The sequence below is a fragment of the Misgurnus anguillicaudatus genome, chromosome 13 (genome assembly GCF_027580225.2).
Source record: "Misgurnus anguillicaudatus chromosome 13, ASM2758022v2, whole genome shotgun sequence".
Lineage (NCBI taxonomy): Eukaryota > Metazoa > Chordata > Actinopteri > Cypriniformes > Cobitidae > Misgurnus > Misgurnus anguillicaudatus.
The window spans coordinates 15,751,049-15,769,829 of NC_073349.2; the positions used below are offsets into that span (position 1 = coordinate 15,751,049).

At 37.7% G+C, this 18,781-nt stretch overlaps 3 protein-coding genes across 3 annotated transcripts; 2 read left to right on the forward strand and 1 right to left on the reverse strand.

The window, feature by feature from the left end:
• The first annotated feature begins 786 nt into the window (after nucleotides 1–786).
• tnnc2.2 (troponin C2, fast skeletal type, tandem duplicate 2) lies at nucleotides 787–3,337 on the forward strand. Its single transcript, XM_073875159.1, has 6 exons — nucleotides 787–919; nucleotides 1,998–2,049; nucleotides 2,129–2,272; nucleotides 2,443–2,554; nucleotides 2,638–2,777; nucleotides 2,862–3,337. Exons 1-6 carry the CDS (start codon nucleotides 917–919, stop codon nucleotides 2,891–2,893), a joined length of 483 nt encoding a protein of 160 aa, XP_073731260.1. The 5' UTR covers nucleotides 787–916; the 3' UTR covers nucleotides 2,894–3,337.
• Nucleotides 2,861–5,127, reverse strand: taf13 (TATA-box binding protein associated factor 13). The gene is made up of 2 exons (XM_055187512.2): nucleotides 4,976–5,127; nucleotides 2,861–4,817 (listed from the first exon to the last, which is right to left on the reverse strand). Exons 1-2 carry the CDS (start codon nucleotides 5,044–5,046, stop codon nucleotides 4,442–4,444), a joined length of 447 nt encoding a protein of 148 aa, XP_055043487.2. The 5' UTR covers nucleotides 5,047–5,127; the 3' UTR covers nucleotides 2,861–4,441.
• A 150-nt stretch (nucleotides 5,128–5,277) lies between these two features.
• On the forward strand, nucleotides 5,278–17,941 carry slc35h1 (solute carrier family 35 member H1). Its single transcript, XM_073875158.1, has 10 exons — nucleotides 5,278–5,510; nucleotides 5,872–6,065; nucleotides 6,188–6,340; nucleotides 8,610–8,673; nucleotides 10,385–10,457; nucleotides 12,416–12,584; nucleotides 12,680–12,763; nucleotides 12,928–13,103; nucleotides 16,545–16,674; nucleotides 17,419–17,941. Exons 2-10 carry the CDS (start codon nucleotides 5,957–5,959, stop codon nucleotides 17,544–17,546), a joined length of 1,086 nt encoding a protein of 361 aa, XP_073731259.1. The 5' UTR covers nucleotides 5,278–5,510; nucleotides 5,872–5,956; the 3' UTR covers nucleotides 17,547–17,941.
• The last annotated feature ends 840 nt before the right edge of the window (nucleotides 17,942–18,781 follow it).

Genomic DNA, 18,781 nt, shown 5'->3' on the forward strand with positions numbered 1-18,781 from the left:
ATGGTACACATCACCCCATAAACTCAGATTTTAAATCTCTCCATTTCCACCGTATGGTATATAGTCGGCAACCCCCTCCTCCGAGGTCCCTCTAAATCCTTCTCCAATCCACGTCTTTATGATTCCTAACTCAGGAAGCACATGCCATACAAGGAGTGGCAGATATTGGTGTCTTATGCCACCATTTGTGTTTTTAGTTTTTGGGAGGGGTGGAGTGGAGATTTAAATCTGCTATTCAGAGCACGCAAACATTTTGCAGTACAGCACTTTCTCAAGAGGTTTAGGGTTTCTTAGCTTCACTAAAAGAGGGGTGGGGGTGCAGAACACTGTTGGGTGTAACCATTTTAAACATGAAATCCTATCTGTACACAGGAGGGAAAATGCTCAATTTCTTTCTCTCCTCCAAGAATTAACTTATAAACAGTTATAATAAATTTTACTAGAACGTTATTATCTATTTTAACTTTAATTAACTAACAATCAAAAAGTTTGTTAGTGCAGAAAGTGTTGTTTCAGAAAGTTTTCAACAGTAATAGATATCTTCACAGTAAAGTGTCACCTTTGGCAATGTATAATTCTCTTATCAATTATCCCAATGTGTTTCCTTCTAGCATAATGCATAATCTGGTGTAAATACAGCAGAATGCATCAGTTATAATTTCCCAGTGTCCTTGTTTATAAAGACTGTATGCTGATTGTACCCATTTTACATTTCGATTGGCTTATGGGAGCATCCGAGCCCTAAAAGTTCAGAGTTCTAAATCTGGAGGCCTGTTACCGGTGGTGGGTGTGGCCTGGGTGGCCTGTTTAAAGTGTGTCTGAACTGTCACTTGATGTCTAGTCTTTCTGTTGGGGTGCTGGCACGCTGACCACTGCTTGTCTCGTGGATATAAGTGAGGAAAACTAATCCACAACCATGGTAAGATATTAAACATTTAAGCTGTCATTTTTGCTAATGGAAATGTGTAAAAAAAGAATTAGATACTAGAATTGCATTTATCAAAAAAGGCATCCATTAATAATAATAGTAATTTATTAATGCTCCCATGTAGTTTGAAAAGCATTGTAAAAACTTACAAATGGTACATTACACTTTGGTTTCTTTGTTTTCAAAAACTTTATTTTAGAATGTCTGTTATAATACATTATTATATATATTATACATGTTTTAGTAAATACAAATTAACTAGGATCTCAGTACAGTAACCATTGTTTACCCATTTAAATTGGTAATTTAAAAAAAATGTAATTAAAAGTTAATTTTCTTACAGGATAATTTAATTGCATTTTTTATATTAAGCTATGTAAATATCTGTAAAACTATGTCTAATTAGTGTTAAAAATAAAGGTGTCACTCAGATATCAGACGGTTTATGGAGGTAGATATAGATTACTGCTATTTGATATGTAAATGGTCAGCAGGTTAGTGAGTTAACTAAAAGCTTAGGCGACACATTCCAGGGTTTCTATTTCAGAATGACCATGTACAGTCATTTGACTGAGGGGGGTAATTTGTTGAGCCTTAAAATAGTTACAAAATCGTCCAGCAGGGGTAAGACAGCAACTGCTGTTGACCTATGACCCAACGGAGATGGGTGCAAAAAACAAATGTCCTCATTACAATAAGGATTCTTTTGACTATTTAGTTCACTAATCGTTTTCTGGTCATTTTGTTGCAGAATATATAAGTACAAACGTGAACACAGAAAATATCACATCTGAAATATGATATAAAAAATATTTTTGGATTGTTTTAAACCAATTATGGGTAAAGAATTAACTTAGAAAAAAAGTACATATTTAAAGAAACAAAATTCCGCTATTTTTATATGCTAGGCTAGACTACTGACAGAGAAGATTTGAATCTAAAAAATAATAATAAGAGACAGACTAGCGATTTTTTTATATAAATACTTAGATACAATATAATGAGCAAAATTATATGTTCAGAACAAAATTATACGGTAGCCTTGTAATGTTTACCCCTGTTGTTTCAGACTGACGCGCAACAGGAGGCGCGCTCATATTTGAGCGAGGAGATGCTTGCCGGTAAGTGGACAATTATATCTTTCACACTAGATTTTCTACGCGTGTATCTGTTACAATGACATTTTTGTACCTTTCAAAGAGTTTAAGGCTGCCTTCGACATGTTCGACACCGATGGTGGCGGTGATATCAGCACCAAGGAGTTGGGTACCGTGATGAGGATGCTGGGTCAGAATCCAACCAGAGAAGAGTTGGAAGAAATCATCGAGGAGGTCGATGAAGACGGTAAGCAAAGTGTCAGGACTTATAAATATTGCATTTTAAAACAAATTTTATTATATTAGTGAAAATGTGATTTTTTTGACAGATTCATCATACTGTGTGTGTTATTAATTAATCATGGAAAGCATGTAGACTGCAATGGCTAATGTACTTTATATACTGTAAACTTAAAGGCAGCGGATCCATTGACTTTGAGGAGTTCTTGGTCATGATGGTGAGACTCCTTAAGGAGGACCAGGCTGGCAAGTCTGAGGAAGAGTTGGCTGAATGCTTCCGTGTGCTGGACAGGAACGTCATCTGATGTTTTTGTGTACTTGTATCAGACCTAGCATCAGGCTTACTTTATTATACGCAACACTGTTTTTCTGCAGGAACGGTGATGGTTACATCGACAGAGATGAGTTTGCCGAGATCATCCGTAGCACTGGTGAATCCGTCTCAGAGGAAGAGATTGATGAGCTGCTTAAAGAAGGAGACAAAAACAACGACGGCATGCTGGACTTTGATGGTATGGTGGTTTTATCATTTGATTTTGATGTACATATGAATTCCTAAATCATATATTTAAAAAACTGTATGTCTTTATTCCCAGAATTCCTCAAGATGATGGAGAACGTGCAGTAAAACAGAAACTCATGGACATTCCTTACCCCTCTCATCCCTGCAGACTGAAACTTAACTCTTAATGCCACTCAATCTCCCCTTTTGTCCACTCTCTGCCTTACTGCATCTAACCCTTCGTCTTCCTCTTCAGCAGACAGACAGAAAAACACCTATGTGGGGTTTGCCAAGGTTCAGCCCACAATGCCTTTTATATTGGGCTCCCACTGACCCTCATACAAGACCCAAGGAGCCAAGCTGCGGTGTGTTTATAGGTTCATCATGTATGTTGGCTATCAGTACACTAGAAGCACATGCCATGGTAGACTTCACTTAAGTGGGTGTTTAGTCTAGATTTAATCTAGATCAGCAGCTTGTTATCGCTGCATAGACCAATGCTTAAGCCACCACTGTATTTAAGAATAAAACGCTTGAAACAGAATAAAAAATAAAACATACTCATGTTTAGTTGGTCTGACATTTTGATTTGTACGGATTTGTTTATCAATTAAACATTATTTTTCTGCCAAGTGTGCGATCAGCTTCTCAATTAATTATCTTTAAGGAATTAGCTCATATAAGGGAAAAAGACATTTTAGGATGACATTTTGTGCTGAAAAATGTGTAAATCAGTAAATTGTTTTGTTTTATATCGTCAGTGGCTGCTGAGTATTCTTTTAACTACAATGCAAATCATTGTCATGAAAGACAAACTAGGTAAACTCACACTTTTGCCTAGAGTAATAAAAAACTGACTTTTTAAAATTATTAGTCTCTTTCGGCCTGTAATAAACTCATGCATGAAAATTAAATGCACTCAATGTTTTCATCCTCAATATCAAGTTTCATATTTTAAGAATATATTAAGTCTTAATGCTTTCTTGACAAAACAGAATCTGTCAGTTAATTTACACAACATGCTTTTTTTAAATAATTTTGTTGTTATTGCATACATCAGTGGTCTCCAACATGGTGCCCGCCAAAGCAAATTCTATTAATACCCTAAATTTATAATATTTGTTCATTGCATATTTTTTATATTAGCTGTATGTTAACATATTAAACAACGATAAAACATATCAAATAAAATCAAGTAAAACTAAAGTTTTGAGTAGACTATATAAAAAAGTAGCCCTCCAGATTGTTTTATCTATTGTGGTAGCTCTTGCTTACAAAAAGGTTGAAGACCCCTTCCCTGGCATACATTGCTAGGGTTAACATCCAACATTAGCACCTATTTGAAATAAAACGTCACATTTGACAAAGTGTCACTACTCAGCCTACTGTATTACGTTACGTCGTAAATGTCGTCATATAATTAGAGACAGCCATATTTTTGATATTTCCTAAGGTTAACAAAACAACAAAATAAATGCTTCTTTAACATTAAATTTGTATCTTTATTGTTCAATAAAATGAAAAGTGATATAGACAAAAACATAGAATACAATGAACATAGTTTTATGCAGTCTGTTACCTGCATGTTCGTGCATGACATACAGTCCCATAAAAAATACAAATACTAGGGATGACTGTAGGTAACAATGACAGCTTAACATATAATGGCGATCATTAAGATCCATAATTAGCCTCGTCAAAAGCTTTGCGAGCTTTCTTTAGCTCCTCGTTCATGGTAAGTAGGTCCTTCACTCTTGCAAACTTCCTAGGGTCCTTGCGGATGAGAAAAACAATGTCCTCCACTTGAACACGACCCTGTCGTCCTATAGACATCGCCTTGTGGGTCATCTCCGTGATGAACTCGATGACCAAATCCTCCAGTATGTCCACAGATTCGGTGTATGGATTCTGATCGTCACCAAAGCCGTACATCATGCAGCGCAGCTCTTTCGAAAAAAGTCGCTTTCTTTTACCTTGGCCAGAGTCTACGCCGTTACCTCCGTCCTCTACATCATCTTCAAATCCAGGATCCTCCTCCTCCTCAGCCATTCTGTAAACGAAACACAGACCGCTAATTCAGCTATGATGAAGAACAAACTAAAAAATGTTAATATCCTAAACATAACTCTTCCTACTGCATTTGTATGACTTAAATACTCAATGCTGCTATTAACAAGACTAATAATCCAGTGTTTATGTGTAACGTACGTGCCGAAAATGCCAACAAACGCTAGAAACGCCACCAAACAGCAAATGCAGGAACCGGAAGTAACGTTCATTCAGTGATATTCTACGCGCTACTGTCACATGCCATTAAAACCACTAGCGCCACCTAGAGTTCTGGATGAATCAAATATTGACAACGCGCCTATTTACTGCGCAAGATTAAATAATTTAAAGATCCATATTCTAGTTCATAATAGCTCTGGAAGATTTTAAGAATATTTGCATTAAAGTAAAAAACATGTCATTTGTTCGAATTGCAAATCTAAATTTCCCGGGATGCACTGCATGCGTCAGCAGAGCCACGCGCCACGTCACAGACAGAAGTAGTAGTTGTCACTAAACAGAGGTGCTTGTTGGCTCAAATACAAATCAAAACAGCTAACTTATTTGAATGCCACAAGTATATGGAAGAATCGCCACCTGAAGATGCTCTGAGATTATGCAAAGGCATACACGATGGTTACATAGTGTTTAATGTTGTGTGCGTTTCGTTTACAAGGACTATGTAAACAGTGAGGTAAGAAAATGTTTGATCTTTGAACTTAGCTAAAAAGTAGTTGGCTTTAAATGCCACATTCAGCACGTGAGAACTGTCACAGCATCAGTCAAGTTGCTTTTCAGTGATCGCGATCTACCAGCGTCAAGCACAATGTAATCTAGATTTTATATACAGATTTTTAACTACTGCGTAACACGTTTCATGTTTAATCGATACTTTTTACAAAACAATGTGCTGTGCAATTTATATAAGTTGAAACAGCTTTCTGTGTTGTAATCCTTAACATGACGATTCTCTGATCAATGCGGTTCTCGCAGATCAAACTTTGGCCCTGTACGTTAACTACTCAAAGTTTGACTTAACATATGTTACCATACAGTGGCTCCCATTGACGACCCTCACTAAATATATTCATAACTGCCTGAAGAAGAAAGCCACAGTTTGTTGTATCCGGACTGTCCAGGATGTCATGGCCGATGCAGTTCTTCTGCAGGGCGTTGTGCACTGTTGGTCTCGTGCTTTTCTACTATGTGTTTTCCATTGGCATAACTTTCTACAACAAGTGGCTCATGAAGGACTTGCTTTTTGATTTTTAAATATTTTTATATATATTTACCTATTAGGTTTTTAGAGCATCCTTGTGGCTGATTTAAATGGTGGGTCTGATTACATGTCTTGTCTTTTTTATTTATTTTAGGACTTCCACTTTCCTTTGTTCATGACTCTGGTCCACCTCACCATTATTTTCTGTTTCTCTACGCTGACACGCTTTGCCATGCATTGCTGGAGCAAAAAGCCTCGAGTCACCCTTTCCTGGAAAGTGTACCTTTCTAAAGTGGCCCCAACAGGTGGGCCAATTTGTGTTCCAATTCAGCCTACAGCTGTCCTGTGGGGTTGTTGTCTTGGTTTTGTAAAGGCCAAGTTCTTTCACATCACACACAGAAAAGAATTCCTGTAAAGGGGCCTTTTTTCGTGATCCCATTTTTCAAACTTTAGTTGGTGCGTAAGGTTGCTATTGGAGCATAAAAAATGCCTGCAAAATTATCAAAGTTCAATGCCATATATTTTCTTGATTGGAATTTGCAGCCCTCTACTTCCCAGATATATGACGTCAATATAGAGGGTATGGAACGACTTCACTTTTCTACATGACCACGCCGGAGCTCGCCCTCTTGAGTGGCAAAAATGTAACAAAATAGCTAGTTTTTATAGCGGCTGCTCCGAAAACGCCAGTAAAACTGACTATTTTCAGCTTAATTTAAATTAACAGTGACCCTAACAACTTGCCAAACAAACAATAGTCTGTGGACATTGGCTTATGGCCAGACATTGCTTTTCCTGATATAAATGTTAGTCTTGCCTAACACTATTAAACCATCTCACCTTTGTAGAACACAAGGCTCATCATGAGGAAGTTTTTTTAATGAAGGCTCACTGACAAAACTTTGCAATTACACAGAACAAGAGTATTCATTGGTGTATTTTTATTGGATTTTTTATCCCAAAATAATACATACCTGACATACGTCAGCTGCTACTGATTTACTCACATTTGCGTGTTTTTGGCAGTATGAAAAAAGGCCGCTTCAAATTTTTGTTGAATCTGTTCGCACAGTCTACAACTACTTTTCCCATTTTAAAGCATTTTTCGCGCTATGCTAATGCTGTTGCTCAGACTTTTTGCCACTCAGTGGCGTAACCGCAGTCACTTTCGCCGAAGTGCATACCCTCTATTCTAAGTTTTTGACTAAGCTCCGCCCACAGGAATACGCCAGTCGCCAGCTAAGCTAAGCTGTTGTCGATTCACAATACACTAATTCGGAGTTCAGACTGCAGGATTTTAGCCCTGATTTTGACTCACCCGGCAGCTTTCGATAAATTGCTGACAAATGCCAGAAATCACAGGCAAATCGGTGCTCGTTCACTTGAGTGACAATCAAAAGATGTGTACTATCAAAGATGAAAGAATCATAGACAAGTCGTAGACAACGTGACATATCTGGCATGCTAGATATCTGGACCTGTCGGCGATTCACAATCATGCCGTGTGAAATGTGTCCTGACTGAAAATAACATTAGTGATGATCTACAAGCAGGGGTCCGGGTCCCCAAACTTGTTCCTGGAGGGCTGGTGTCATGCAAAGTTTAGCTACAACTTCCTGGAAGTTTCTAGAATGCTTAGAAAGACCTTAAATAGCTGCTTCATGTGCGTATGATTAGGGTTGGAGCTAAACTCTGCAGGGACACCGACCCTCCAGGGGCAGAATTGGTGACCCATGCCAATGAGAGAGCAACATACAGGGCAGCTGGAAGTTTGGGGAGGAGTCTCCCCAACCATTTCTTCCTTCATAATCTTGTTTTCTTTATCCTGCTGCAATTAGGCGCATGTGCAATTTGTATGGCAAGCTTCTTGCTGGCTACCATGTATAATAATATTCCCGTCTCACATGAGAACTCCAGTCTTGCAAGCGTGACTTCGTGTTTTTTTCCTTGTCACTTCTTGCATGTGTTCGGTTGTGAGACGTAGATTGTGGACCGGGACAAAATTGTCGGCGATTCTTCTTTTGGTAAAGTCATGCATTGTGAAACCCCCTGTCGCCGATCCATTGTGCAGTGTCAACACAGCAGCGACTGAATGCTACCCCAGATAATCACGCAGTGTGAAAAGATCTGTGACCAGCTACACAATCAGAACTCCTTACATATTTCTGAGGGAGGGACTTCATAGAAAAAGGAAGACATCAGCCCATTTTTTAGGACAGTGAAAGCGCTATGGAGAAGTAAATTGTGTGAAAAATCCTGCATTTTTTAAACGCGAAATATGAACGCATGTTTTATTGCACATTATAAACACAATCAAAGCTTTGAAAAAACAGGAATATGGGACCTTAAGGGGGAGAGAGAAATAAGCCCTCCTTAGAATGTTAAAATCATACAATTCTCTAAAATGGTCATATATCAACAAACATGTTAAATATAAGGTAGCTCTTTATTCATTGTAGTATACATTATCTCCAAGTATAAAACGGTGAACCATGAGTATATTAATATAGTCTGATAATTGGTAAAAAATAAAGAATAAGTTTAGTTCAGCTTATATTATCTTTTCTTTTTCAGCATTGGCGACAACGCTGGATATTGGACTATCCAACTGGAGCTTCCTTTTTATCACTATCAGTTTGTAAGCATTTTCCATTGTTTTCATTTTTCTAACAATGCCTCAAATTTAGCACTGTATTGATATTTCTTCAAAGTACAGTATAATGAAAATAAGAAGGTTAAAAACTTGTACATTCAAAACAGTTGTAAATTTTAAAGAACAAAATAATTTAAATTTTCAAAAAAGTGATGCATCATATGATGTAGGCTGTGTCTGGGCCATAACCATATAGATCAGTGCTTCTCAATTATTTTCTGTCACACACCCCCCCCTCCCCCAGGAAGAAGTAAACATTGCGCGCCCCCCCCCCCCAACTCTCTGCCGTGACTGTAAATAGTATAATTTGTCTATAAAATTACACAAATGCAAAACATTGTATCCTTATTAACATTAAAGAAAACACAAAAAAAGAAATATCAATCAACTTACAACAAAGAATAACTTTATTAACATTGTTTTTTTAGTCTGTAACAGTAAAGACTTAAAATGCATCAATTTGCCTGAAATAAAAAAATCTATCCTTATTTACAGTATATTTTTTGACCATTTGATACTGAAAAATTAAATTAAATATAATCAATAAATAATAATAAAAACTCGAGCAGCTTATCAGCGTGATTGGGGTGTAATGTCTTAAAGTGACGGTGCAAAAAAATCACTTCCTGAAAATGTATTTTCCCCAGGGTCTCACGCGCCCTCCCTGGTGTTGCTTCGAGCCCCCCCTGGGGGTCCCGCCCCACTATTTGAGAAGCACTGATATAGATTAAGGGGGTACTTATCGTCACAATATTTAGAAAAGTGTTTGATTATTCATCTGTAATACTTAAACTCCAAACAGGCTTAAGTAATTTTTTGTGATTACTGTTTTCTACATTATATACATCCTATATAAAACTGTGAAAGTATAACCTTGATATCTTTAAAGGGCACATATGATGAAAATCTGACTTTTTCCATGTCTAAATGCTATAAATGGGTCCCTCATGCATCAACCTAGAAAATGTGAAAAAGATTAACCCAGTAACGTAGTTTTAGTAAACCATTCTCTGCAAGCGTGTGAAAAAATAGGTAATTGAAATTTGGCTCCTCTTGTGATGTCAGAAGGGGATAAAACCACCCCTTAATCTGCACTATCCAACCACAAAACTACCATTTAGTACAGAGATCCGCTCATTTTCATTTTAAAGGGACACACCCAAAACCGGCACATTTTTGCTCACACCTACAAAGTGTCAATTTTAACATGCTATAATAAATTATCTATATGATATTATTAGCTAAAACTTAAATTATGTACTCTGGAGACACTAAAGATTTATTTTACATATTAAAAGTCTTGTGAAATGTACCCTTTAAAATTGACTTCGCAAACGAAACCGTGTTTTCAGTTCAAATTGACCTGATTCCTGTGAATACAGTCTGAAACAATAGTATCTCACTATTGACATATGGTGGTACAACTCGCTGAGGGCCGAAACTATGGTAATGCAGGACTGTCAGTCATTGGCTGTGGGTGGGGCTTTATCAATATGACATCACATTAACAAAATAATCAAAATGGTGTTTAAATGAGACTGCTTTTGTGTATTGGGGATTAAAGGAGTGGGTGGATTTTTTTCATATTGTAGGGTGGATGTGTTCACACACTGAAAACACACATTTATATCCTTACACCTTGTAAAAGTGGATTTTGCATAATAGGTGCCACTTACAAGCCTTTTTTTTCTTTTAGGTACACCATGACCAAGTCTTCAGCTGTACTATTTATTCTCTTTTTCTCCCTGGTCTTTAAACTGGAAGAGCCGGTAAGTTTAAGATGCACTGAATGTACATTTGAGCCTTAGGTTAAGGATTAAAGTATTATACTAAAACGGAGAAAAAGATTATAATCAGCATGTTTAAAGTCCATGTAAAGAGATAGTAGTATGTGTTCTGAGTTTGTCACACGACAGATAAATATGTTAGCAACCACCAAGCCAAATTTTAGTAATATGACAATTAAATTAAATAAGTTATCAAAAACTTGAGAAAAATAAGCAGCGTTCTCTGTCTTAAACCCTGGGGGCGTGTCCACTGTCGGCGCTTTCCAATCACGGGAATACTTCAGTCTTTCTCAACTTTCAACTTCCGTTTTAGCCCCGCCCAAATAATCCTGAACACAGAAATGTGGAAAAACTGTTTAACGGTGTAACTACACAATTTAGTACTACATAGTTCACAGTCTTTGTAACATGTTTTAAGCAAAACATTGGTCAAAAATAAAAAATAACAATAACACAGTCGAATTTTGAAATTAATTGTTGTAACGCACGTTACTAAGACTGTAACAAGTACAATATTACCAACATTTCTTTAGTAATTAGTTATATTACTGCGTTACAGCAAAAAACTAATATATTACTGTAATATATTATATTTTGTAATGCGTTACTCCCAACACTGCTCATTACCACTGTGGTTAAAGAGTAACTAAACCCCTGGTCAAAGCCTGACTCCACCCACTGGCAATAAAATGCAAGAAAAGTGAGCAGACCCCAACAGATATAGAGGGGACAAACTAAGCTCGTACCAAGTGTGTGGTGAGATCGTAACAAGGGCGTGGTGAGCTTGAACCTGCTTGCGTCACAAGGTATTTTTTGGACCCAACATCCAATAAGAAAATTCAACTGCAGTAGCCACCGTTCAACCTGAAGAGGGCAGCACTTAGACATTTTTACACCATATATTGTAGCAGTGAAACATTTCATATCCAAATGTCAAAAAAGTTACTCAGATCAATAAACAGCACTATTAAAGCCCCATTCTTACAGATCATTAACTAAAAAAAGTTGGTTTAGGGTTTAGTTACGCTTTAAAGGCATACGCGGGGACGCGCATTGTCTAAGCTCCCAGCAACCAGTGCAAGGTCTGTTTTATGAAGCCAACACGGCTTCATAAAGAGACTGGCTCCAAAAGGAAGTCAATCCCATAGACCCCCCATGTTAAAATGCTCAACTTTACAGCAGAAATAAACATGTTTACAGTCTGGTATAAGTGTTTTTGGTCTATATAACTAATTAGCCCTTCATGACGACTGTAAGGGGGGTGATTTTTCTTGTAACTCATCAGTTTAAACTATATTGAGCCTTCTGTATAATTAAGGGTGAGACCACTTGAGCATCAGGTGAACTGCTGCTGCTTTGGATGGATTTTAAATGTCAAATTTAAGTGGGTAAATACTTTTGAAATCAATGACATTAGAGTAGATCTGTTGATTAATAGCTAGATAATGTCTGTGATTTATTGCTTTAAAACCATAAATATAAAAGTCTGAAGGTGCAAAGTTTTTCAGTCATCAAAGCAAGCGCCTTTATCATTATTACAGGAAGTTGTAGTTTGCCATTAAATGGATTTTTTTTTTCAATTCTACTGTATTTATCTCTATTATGTGGCATGTTTCTAGAACATGTTCCAGACCAGGGCTGAAGTAGTTTGCTAAATGCACTGTAAAAGCTTTCTTAAGTGTCCTACAGTGAGACTAAAATATAAAGACTGCTTTTTGCATGTCCTTCCACATACCGTAATTAGAACAACGTATTATTTTATCCACTTAGTGTTTTTTATTTAATCTTGAAGAACAGGAAAGTATGAGTGTAACATTTGGTACTTTTGCAAGCTTGCCCTTAGATGGTTTGAAGAGTTCTGATCTAATACTAATGGCCAACCATTGGTAAAATATGCCATTATTAAATATGCCATTATTAAATATTTTTTAACCTCACAGAATCCATTCCTGATCCTGGTGGTATTGCTGATAGCCAGCGGTCTGTTTATGTTTACACTCAAGTCCACCCAGTTTAATCTGGAGGGCTTCCTCATGGTCCTGCTGGCCTCTTTCATCGGTGGCATCCGCTGGACATTGACTCAGGTCCTCATGCAGAAAGCAGAGCTTGGTATGTTTTTGTCAAAAAAACAGGGGGTTTTAATTACTTTAACATGTTATTGATTCTGTGTTTGTGTTACTTGCGTCCCTCTCTCTGGCACACAGGCCTTCAGAACCCCATTGACACCATGTACCACCTGCAGCCGCTCATGTTTATTGGCCTCTTTCCTCTGTTTTTGGCTAATGAGGGTCAGTCAGTTTTAAATACCTGCATTTATTTCTATTGCGTTTAACATGATTTAATATATATCAGTTTAATGCGTAATAGTACAAAGAGACTGCAGGTTAAGTCGTACAAAAATGTTTTTTGTAACCCCCTGCTTGTATATGTGTGCTGGGTTCTGCATGAACAGGGCTTAGCGTGAGCACCACAGAGAAGCTCTTTCGGGTCAGTGATCTCTCCCACCTGCTTTACAGTCTGGTGACGTTGGCTGTGGGTGGCGTGTTGGCCTTTGGGCTGGGCTTCTCCGAGTTCCTGCTTGTGTCCCGCACATCAAGTCTTACACTGTCCATTGCAGGCATTTTTAAGGTAAGAATATACCTTGGTAATTCTTTTTGTTTGTGTAATAATTTTTGTTTTATTTTTAAATGTATATGTTTTTAAACTTTCAATTTTTTAACATGTTTAAGCATTTCTCAGCAGCACAGCCAATTCCAGTCTTAAAGGTGCACCTGTGTGTAACTTTTAAGAGGACCTCTTGACATAAATGCAATATAATATACAATGTTTTCATTGGTGTAAGACCTTACATAATGAACTGTCTTGTTTTTAGTACCTTAGAATGAGTTGTTACATACACCGCGGGTCCCCTTACATGGAAGTCATCATTTTGGTCATCTTTCTACAGTAGCCCTAATAGGACAAAACTGCTTTACAGAGTGCTTTTCGTCACTATGTTGTTACAGCCGGTGACATGTTCATCCTGTGGCGGCTACTAGTGCTGTGTTCAAAATATCGATACGACGATACATCGTCGCAATCGCCTGACAATGTGCGCATCGATACAGCACCTTCTGTATCGATTCGGAGGCACTTTTGAAAGTAACGTGACGAATGGCTGTTGATCAGTGATCCATATGGACGCATGTGACTTGCGGAGAACGTAGAATGAAAGGTAGAAGGGTATACTTTCACTTTCCGTGTTCGTCTCGCTTGCGCTTTCTCTCTCGCGCGCGTTCGTATTTAAAATCAATGAGTTCAGTATGAAAGCCCAGATATCTTAGCCTATACTACTGCAAAGGGCTTTATTAGACACTCTTTCATTAAACAGTATAACGCATTTGAGAAGAAACGAAAGAGATGCATGTGAAAAGCGTACGTCTAGGGAAGAGATACAACGCTACTTCAAACTATAGCTGTCATATTAATAATTTGATTTCTATTAAATAGTCTGACTGCATGTTTATACATATTTTCATATATATAATAATTAAATGAGAGACAAATATTATATAATGCCTAGAGTAAGGCACTATCTTTGTAAAACTGCTTTGAAAAAACATAAGTTAAGTACTAACTCTGGGATTTTAAGTATTTCTGAGTTACCCCAAAAGCTAATAAATGAAGGGCAAAAACACAACATTCAATGTACTATAAACAGAATAATAATAATAATAATAATGTTACTAAATTCTGAACAAAAATGTAATTCAAAATAGTCTTGCATCGTATCGTATCGTGGCTTTGTATCGCATCGGGAAATTGTTGGCCATACACAGTAGAGGTCTTCTCGGGTCCAAAGAAATGTACCCGACCCGAAATGACCAGAATCACTTCATACCCGAACCCGACATGCATAAATAAAAAAAATTTAACGAAGGACCCGACCCGAGACAAACCCGAGAAAATTAGACCCGAGTCTGACCCGAACTAGTGAATTTTTTTTTAAACCCGACTGGAACCGAATGTAAACGGCACTGACGTGTGTGCATTCTGCAGACCCACGCGCAGCAGTCAGACAGAAAGAAACTCCGGTGGCCTTGCAACCAATTTGGCGAGCTGCTCCATTCGTTTTACCTTGTTATCTGACGACGACACCAACGTAACCGCTAAAATGTACATTTATAATTGACTGACATGTTTGTCTCAACGAAAATGAACCTTCCGACAACCACACAATGTCGCAAGCGCTCTTGGCAAACAGATGAGAGGTTTGAAAAGGACATTAACGCACACAGTCGAGAGAGTTCGGGTCTTCTCGGGTCCATTCAGAAAAAACACATTCATTTTTAAATTACCCGAGAACTGATGCTGCTATTATTGTACCCGACCCGTGTCCGAGGCACATGTGAAACTTTTAGACCCGAACCCGATCGGGTCTCGGGTCGGACCTCGGGTTTTCGGATCTAAGTGGACCCGTGAAGACCTCTAATACACAGCCCTAGCGGCTACCGTAGCTTCTCTATGCATTTCGGAATGGGGTGGTGAGCTGTGGACTCAGCCGTTGGTTGCAAATCGCATTCTCACCGCTAGATGCTGCTAAAATCTACACACAGCACCTTTAAAGGAACAGTATGTAAGAAATTCATATCAATTAATCATCAAATGGCCCTGATATGTCACTAGATATTAAGAAATCATTTTCATTTCAAATACTTATATCACTCACAACAGTGGTCTGGCCAGGATATTGTCATTTAAAAAGTGGAGTTGCAGCCCTCAACTGATGTTTATGTTGTCATGTTGTGTAGGGCTGCACGATGTGAGGAAAAGTTGCGATGTGCGATGACATTGTTTAATGTTGCGATGACGATGTGAGTTGCGATAAATATTTTATATTTTTTCATGTTTTAGGGGCCATTCACGTGTCGCGCCTAAAAACGCGTGGAAAACGCTAGATACGTAGGTTATTGTCACATGACCTGCACGCTGCACTTGTGTCATTCTGAAAAGTTAAAATGTTTTTGAAATACCTGGAAATAACGAGTGCGTCGCACCGCGTGCGAGTCCCGACCACGGCGCGTCCAGAGTTCACATACATTTGAAATAATGAACTTGAGCGCGCAATAGACGCAATATGTGAATCACCGCTTCCACAGTACCTGAGTTTGCGGCGTCATCTCTCCTAAATCCGAAATAATTCCATGATATAGCTGAAGTGCTGTTCCTTTTCACCACAAGGTCTTCGTCTGACAACACATTTTCCTTACTCTTCTCTCCTTTCTCGCCATCGTTTTTGCTAACAGGCACAGCGTCGCAACTGACACCTCACAAATCAATCTGAGCGTAGCTGACTTGGGGGTTCCCCTGATTGGCCTAATAGCATGAACGCGCAAACCATCAGTGCGTCCCAAACTGCCTACTTCCATACTATATAGTATGCAAAGAGTACGAGAAGTAGTGCTTTTCGCCTACAATATAGTATGGAAGTAAGCGGTTTGGGACGCAGGGCATGTCTTCAGGACTAAACGTGATGGGTCAAACGTTCATTACTTGCGCTTACCGTTTTCCCTTCATTCATCGCGTCAAGGCTGTCTGTTGCGATGTGTTCATCGCGTGAGTTCATATCGCGATGATGATGAAAATTCGATGTATCGTTCAGCCCTAATGTTGTGTATTGGCCACCAGCTGTGTGATTGCAGTACCAGTTATAGCCACAAGTTTTGCGATTGCAGTACCGGTTTTGGCCACAATCCTACATATTGTTCCTTTAAGTCCTGTAATCTACAGGTACTAAGATTAGGAGCATTAAAGTTTGATTTCACTCTTTTGCATAACCTTACTGAGTCAATATTAAATATATCAGGGTTATATTTTCACAGAACGTTCTTTACATTATGTAAGATGATTTCATGTTGAAAACAGTAAACTATAGAAATTACTTAATGTAGCTGGGGTTTTACAGAAAGTGGCACACCTTTGAAACGTTTATTAGTCTGTAATTGTATTAAATTCAATTAGATAAGGCAAGGCTTATGAAGGAGATACCCCAATCATTTTTCTACTAATATAATGTCTCTCTTTTTATAGGAAATTTGCACTCTGCTGCTGGCAGTGGAGTTCATGGGAGATAAAATGAGCACAGTGAACTGGCTAGGCTTTGCTGTCTGTCTGTCTGGCATTTCGTTGCATATTGGCCTTAAAACATATTATAACAAAGGTATGACTTAGCTTATATTGTTTGCCTGAATATGTTACTGTAAGGGGGTATGATATAAGATATTTCTAATTCAAATGTTGTTTTAACTGAACATGTCTCAAGTATGTTGACATTAGGAATTATGACTTAAAGGGGACATTTCACAAGCCTTTTTTTAGATGTTAAATAAATCTTTGGTGTCCCCAGAGTACGTATGTGAAGTTTTAGCTCAAAATATCATATAGATAATTTATTATAGCATGTTAAAATGGCCACTTTGTAGGTGTGACCTTTAAGGTGCAAATGAGCTGATATCTGCACTAAATGGCAGTGCCGTGGTTGGATAGTGCAGATTAAGGGGCGGTATTTACCAAAGCTAAGTTCCTGGGTTGATCTTTTTCATATTTTCTAAGTTGATAGAAGCACTGGGGACACAATTATAGCACTTAAACATGGAAAAGTCCGATTTTCATGATATGTCCCCTTTAAAATCAAACACAGTAAAAGTAGTTAAAATGGCATCATTGAGTGCGTTTACATGCACAGTCTTACGCCGATTATGCATAATAAACTGATAACATGTGGGGCCATGTAAATGCGTAAAACATTTTCTTTAATTAGCAGATTTTTGCTGGTTATCCGCTTATTCTGTGCATGTAAACGCACTTATTGTGATTCTTGCTTGCACAACAGGCATCCTGAATCACTGGTTGCTGGTCTGGTGAAGTCTGTGTCCTTAGTATGCATGTCTTTGTGTTTTTTAAGGAACTAAGCCCATGGTGAGACAGCTACCAGGAAGAGACAACCTAGATCTTGAGCTTCCACTTCTTCAGACAAAAGGAGATTGTTATGAAGACACCAATGATGAAGAGGAGCATGAAATTCTTTATTAGACTATATAACTGTATATGAATGTCATATCTCTATAGTGAGGAGGCCTGAATAAACCAATGAAATGTTCTGTTTTAAGGTGCCTTGTTTGCTGGTCACATTGACCATGAATACTTGACCCAGAAATGATGAGCTACAGCCTTAGTGTAGCTATAGCATTTCTCTATTTGATACAGAGAAAATACAGACAGACACAGTTCTTTAGATAGGAGGGCTTGAAATGTGAAGGGGAAAAATACTTCAGTCTTGAGGGACCGATCTCTAAGTGACCTTGAAAATTACATTGATTATTTTTCTGCTGTGGGGACTGGAGCAGTTATTCTTTCAGTTAAAGAATGTGAATATAATGTAAATCAATTCAACATATTTTTAATAAAACGAATGTACTTAAATATTTCATTTAATGGATTTGTTAATGCTGTGTACTAAAGTTATCAAGGTTACATAAAAAATGATTTGCATTTTTACAGGTTGAGTCACATTTCTGCACAAGATGAACGCTATAAACTTTTCTCTTATCTAGAAAACAACTTAATTCCCTACATTTGTTAACTTTTTTAGCCAAAATGAACTCTGATTTTAGTGTACTTGTTGAACTCCCTGTTACAGCCACATTGTTGATGTCAGTGTTATAGGTTTATTTGTTATGCATACTGTTGTTCATTATTTTAAACTGGAAATATAAAATCAATATTTAATCAAAAACTAATTGAATAAATGTGACAATAGTTTTCTTTCTGAAATAATTTTTAAATGTAGGCTACTTTTTAAAAGGGCATGTAGCACTGTAGCAAGCAATTGTTGTTCTCTTTATTATCAACAAATGCAATAATAAGCATGACAAACCAATTTTACAATTAAAAGCTACACAGATGTTAATACAAGATAGACGTAATCTTAATCATGATGAAAATGTCTATAACTACGTTAGTGTACGAAATCAGTCACTCATTGACTCATTGTGGTTCACTTTGCCATATGTACTGAGCTCAAATGTTATGGGGAATAGTAAAGAAGTGAAAGAATAGCGATTTGAGACACAGTAGCAGGGCTTAGTGTAGCGTGGCACGGTACAGTGCTCCCTCTAGTGAAGCTAAGCTGTATTTACAGCAACTTTTAATAGTTCCTACCTCACGCCTTCTGTTAAGCTCTTGAATTTAATATTATTATTAACAATTACGAAGAGAAACGCTGTGAACAATTACAGATAATGCTGCTTTCAATATGTTTTAACAAG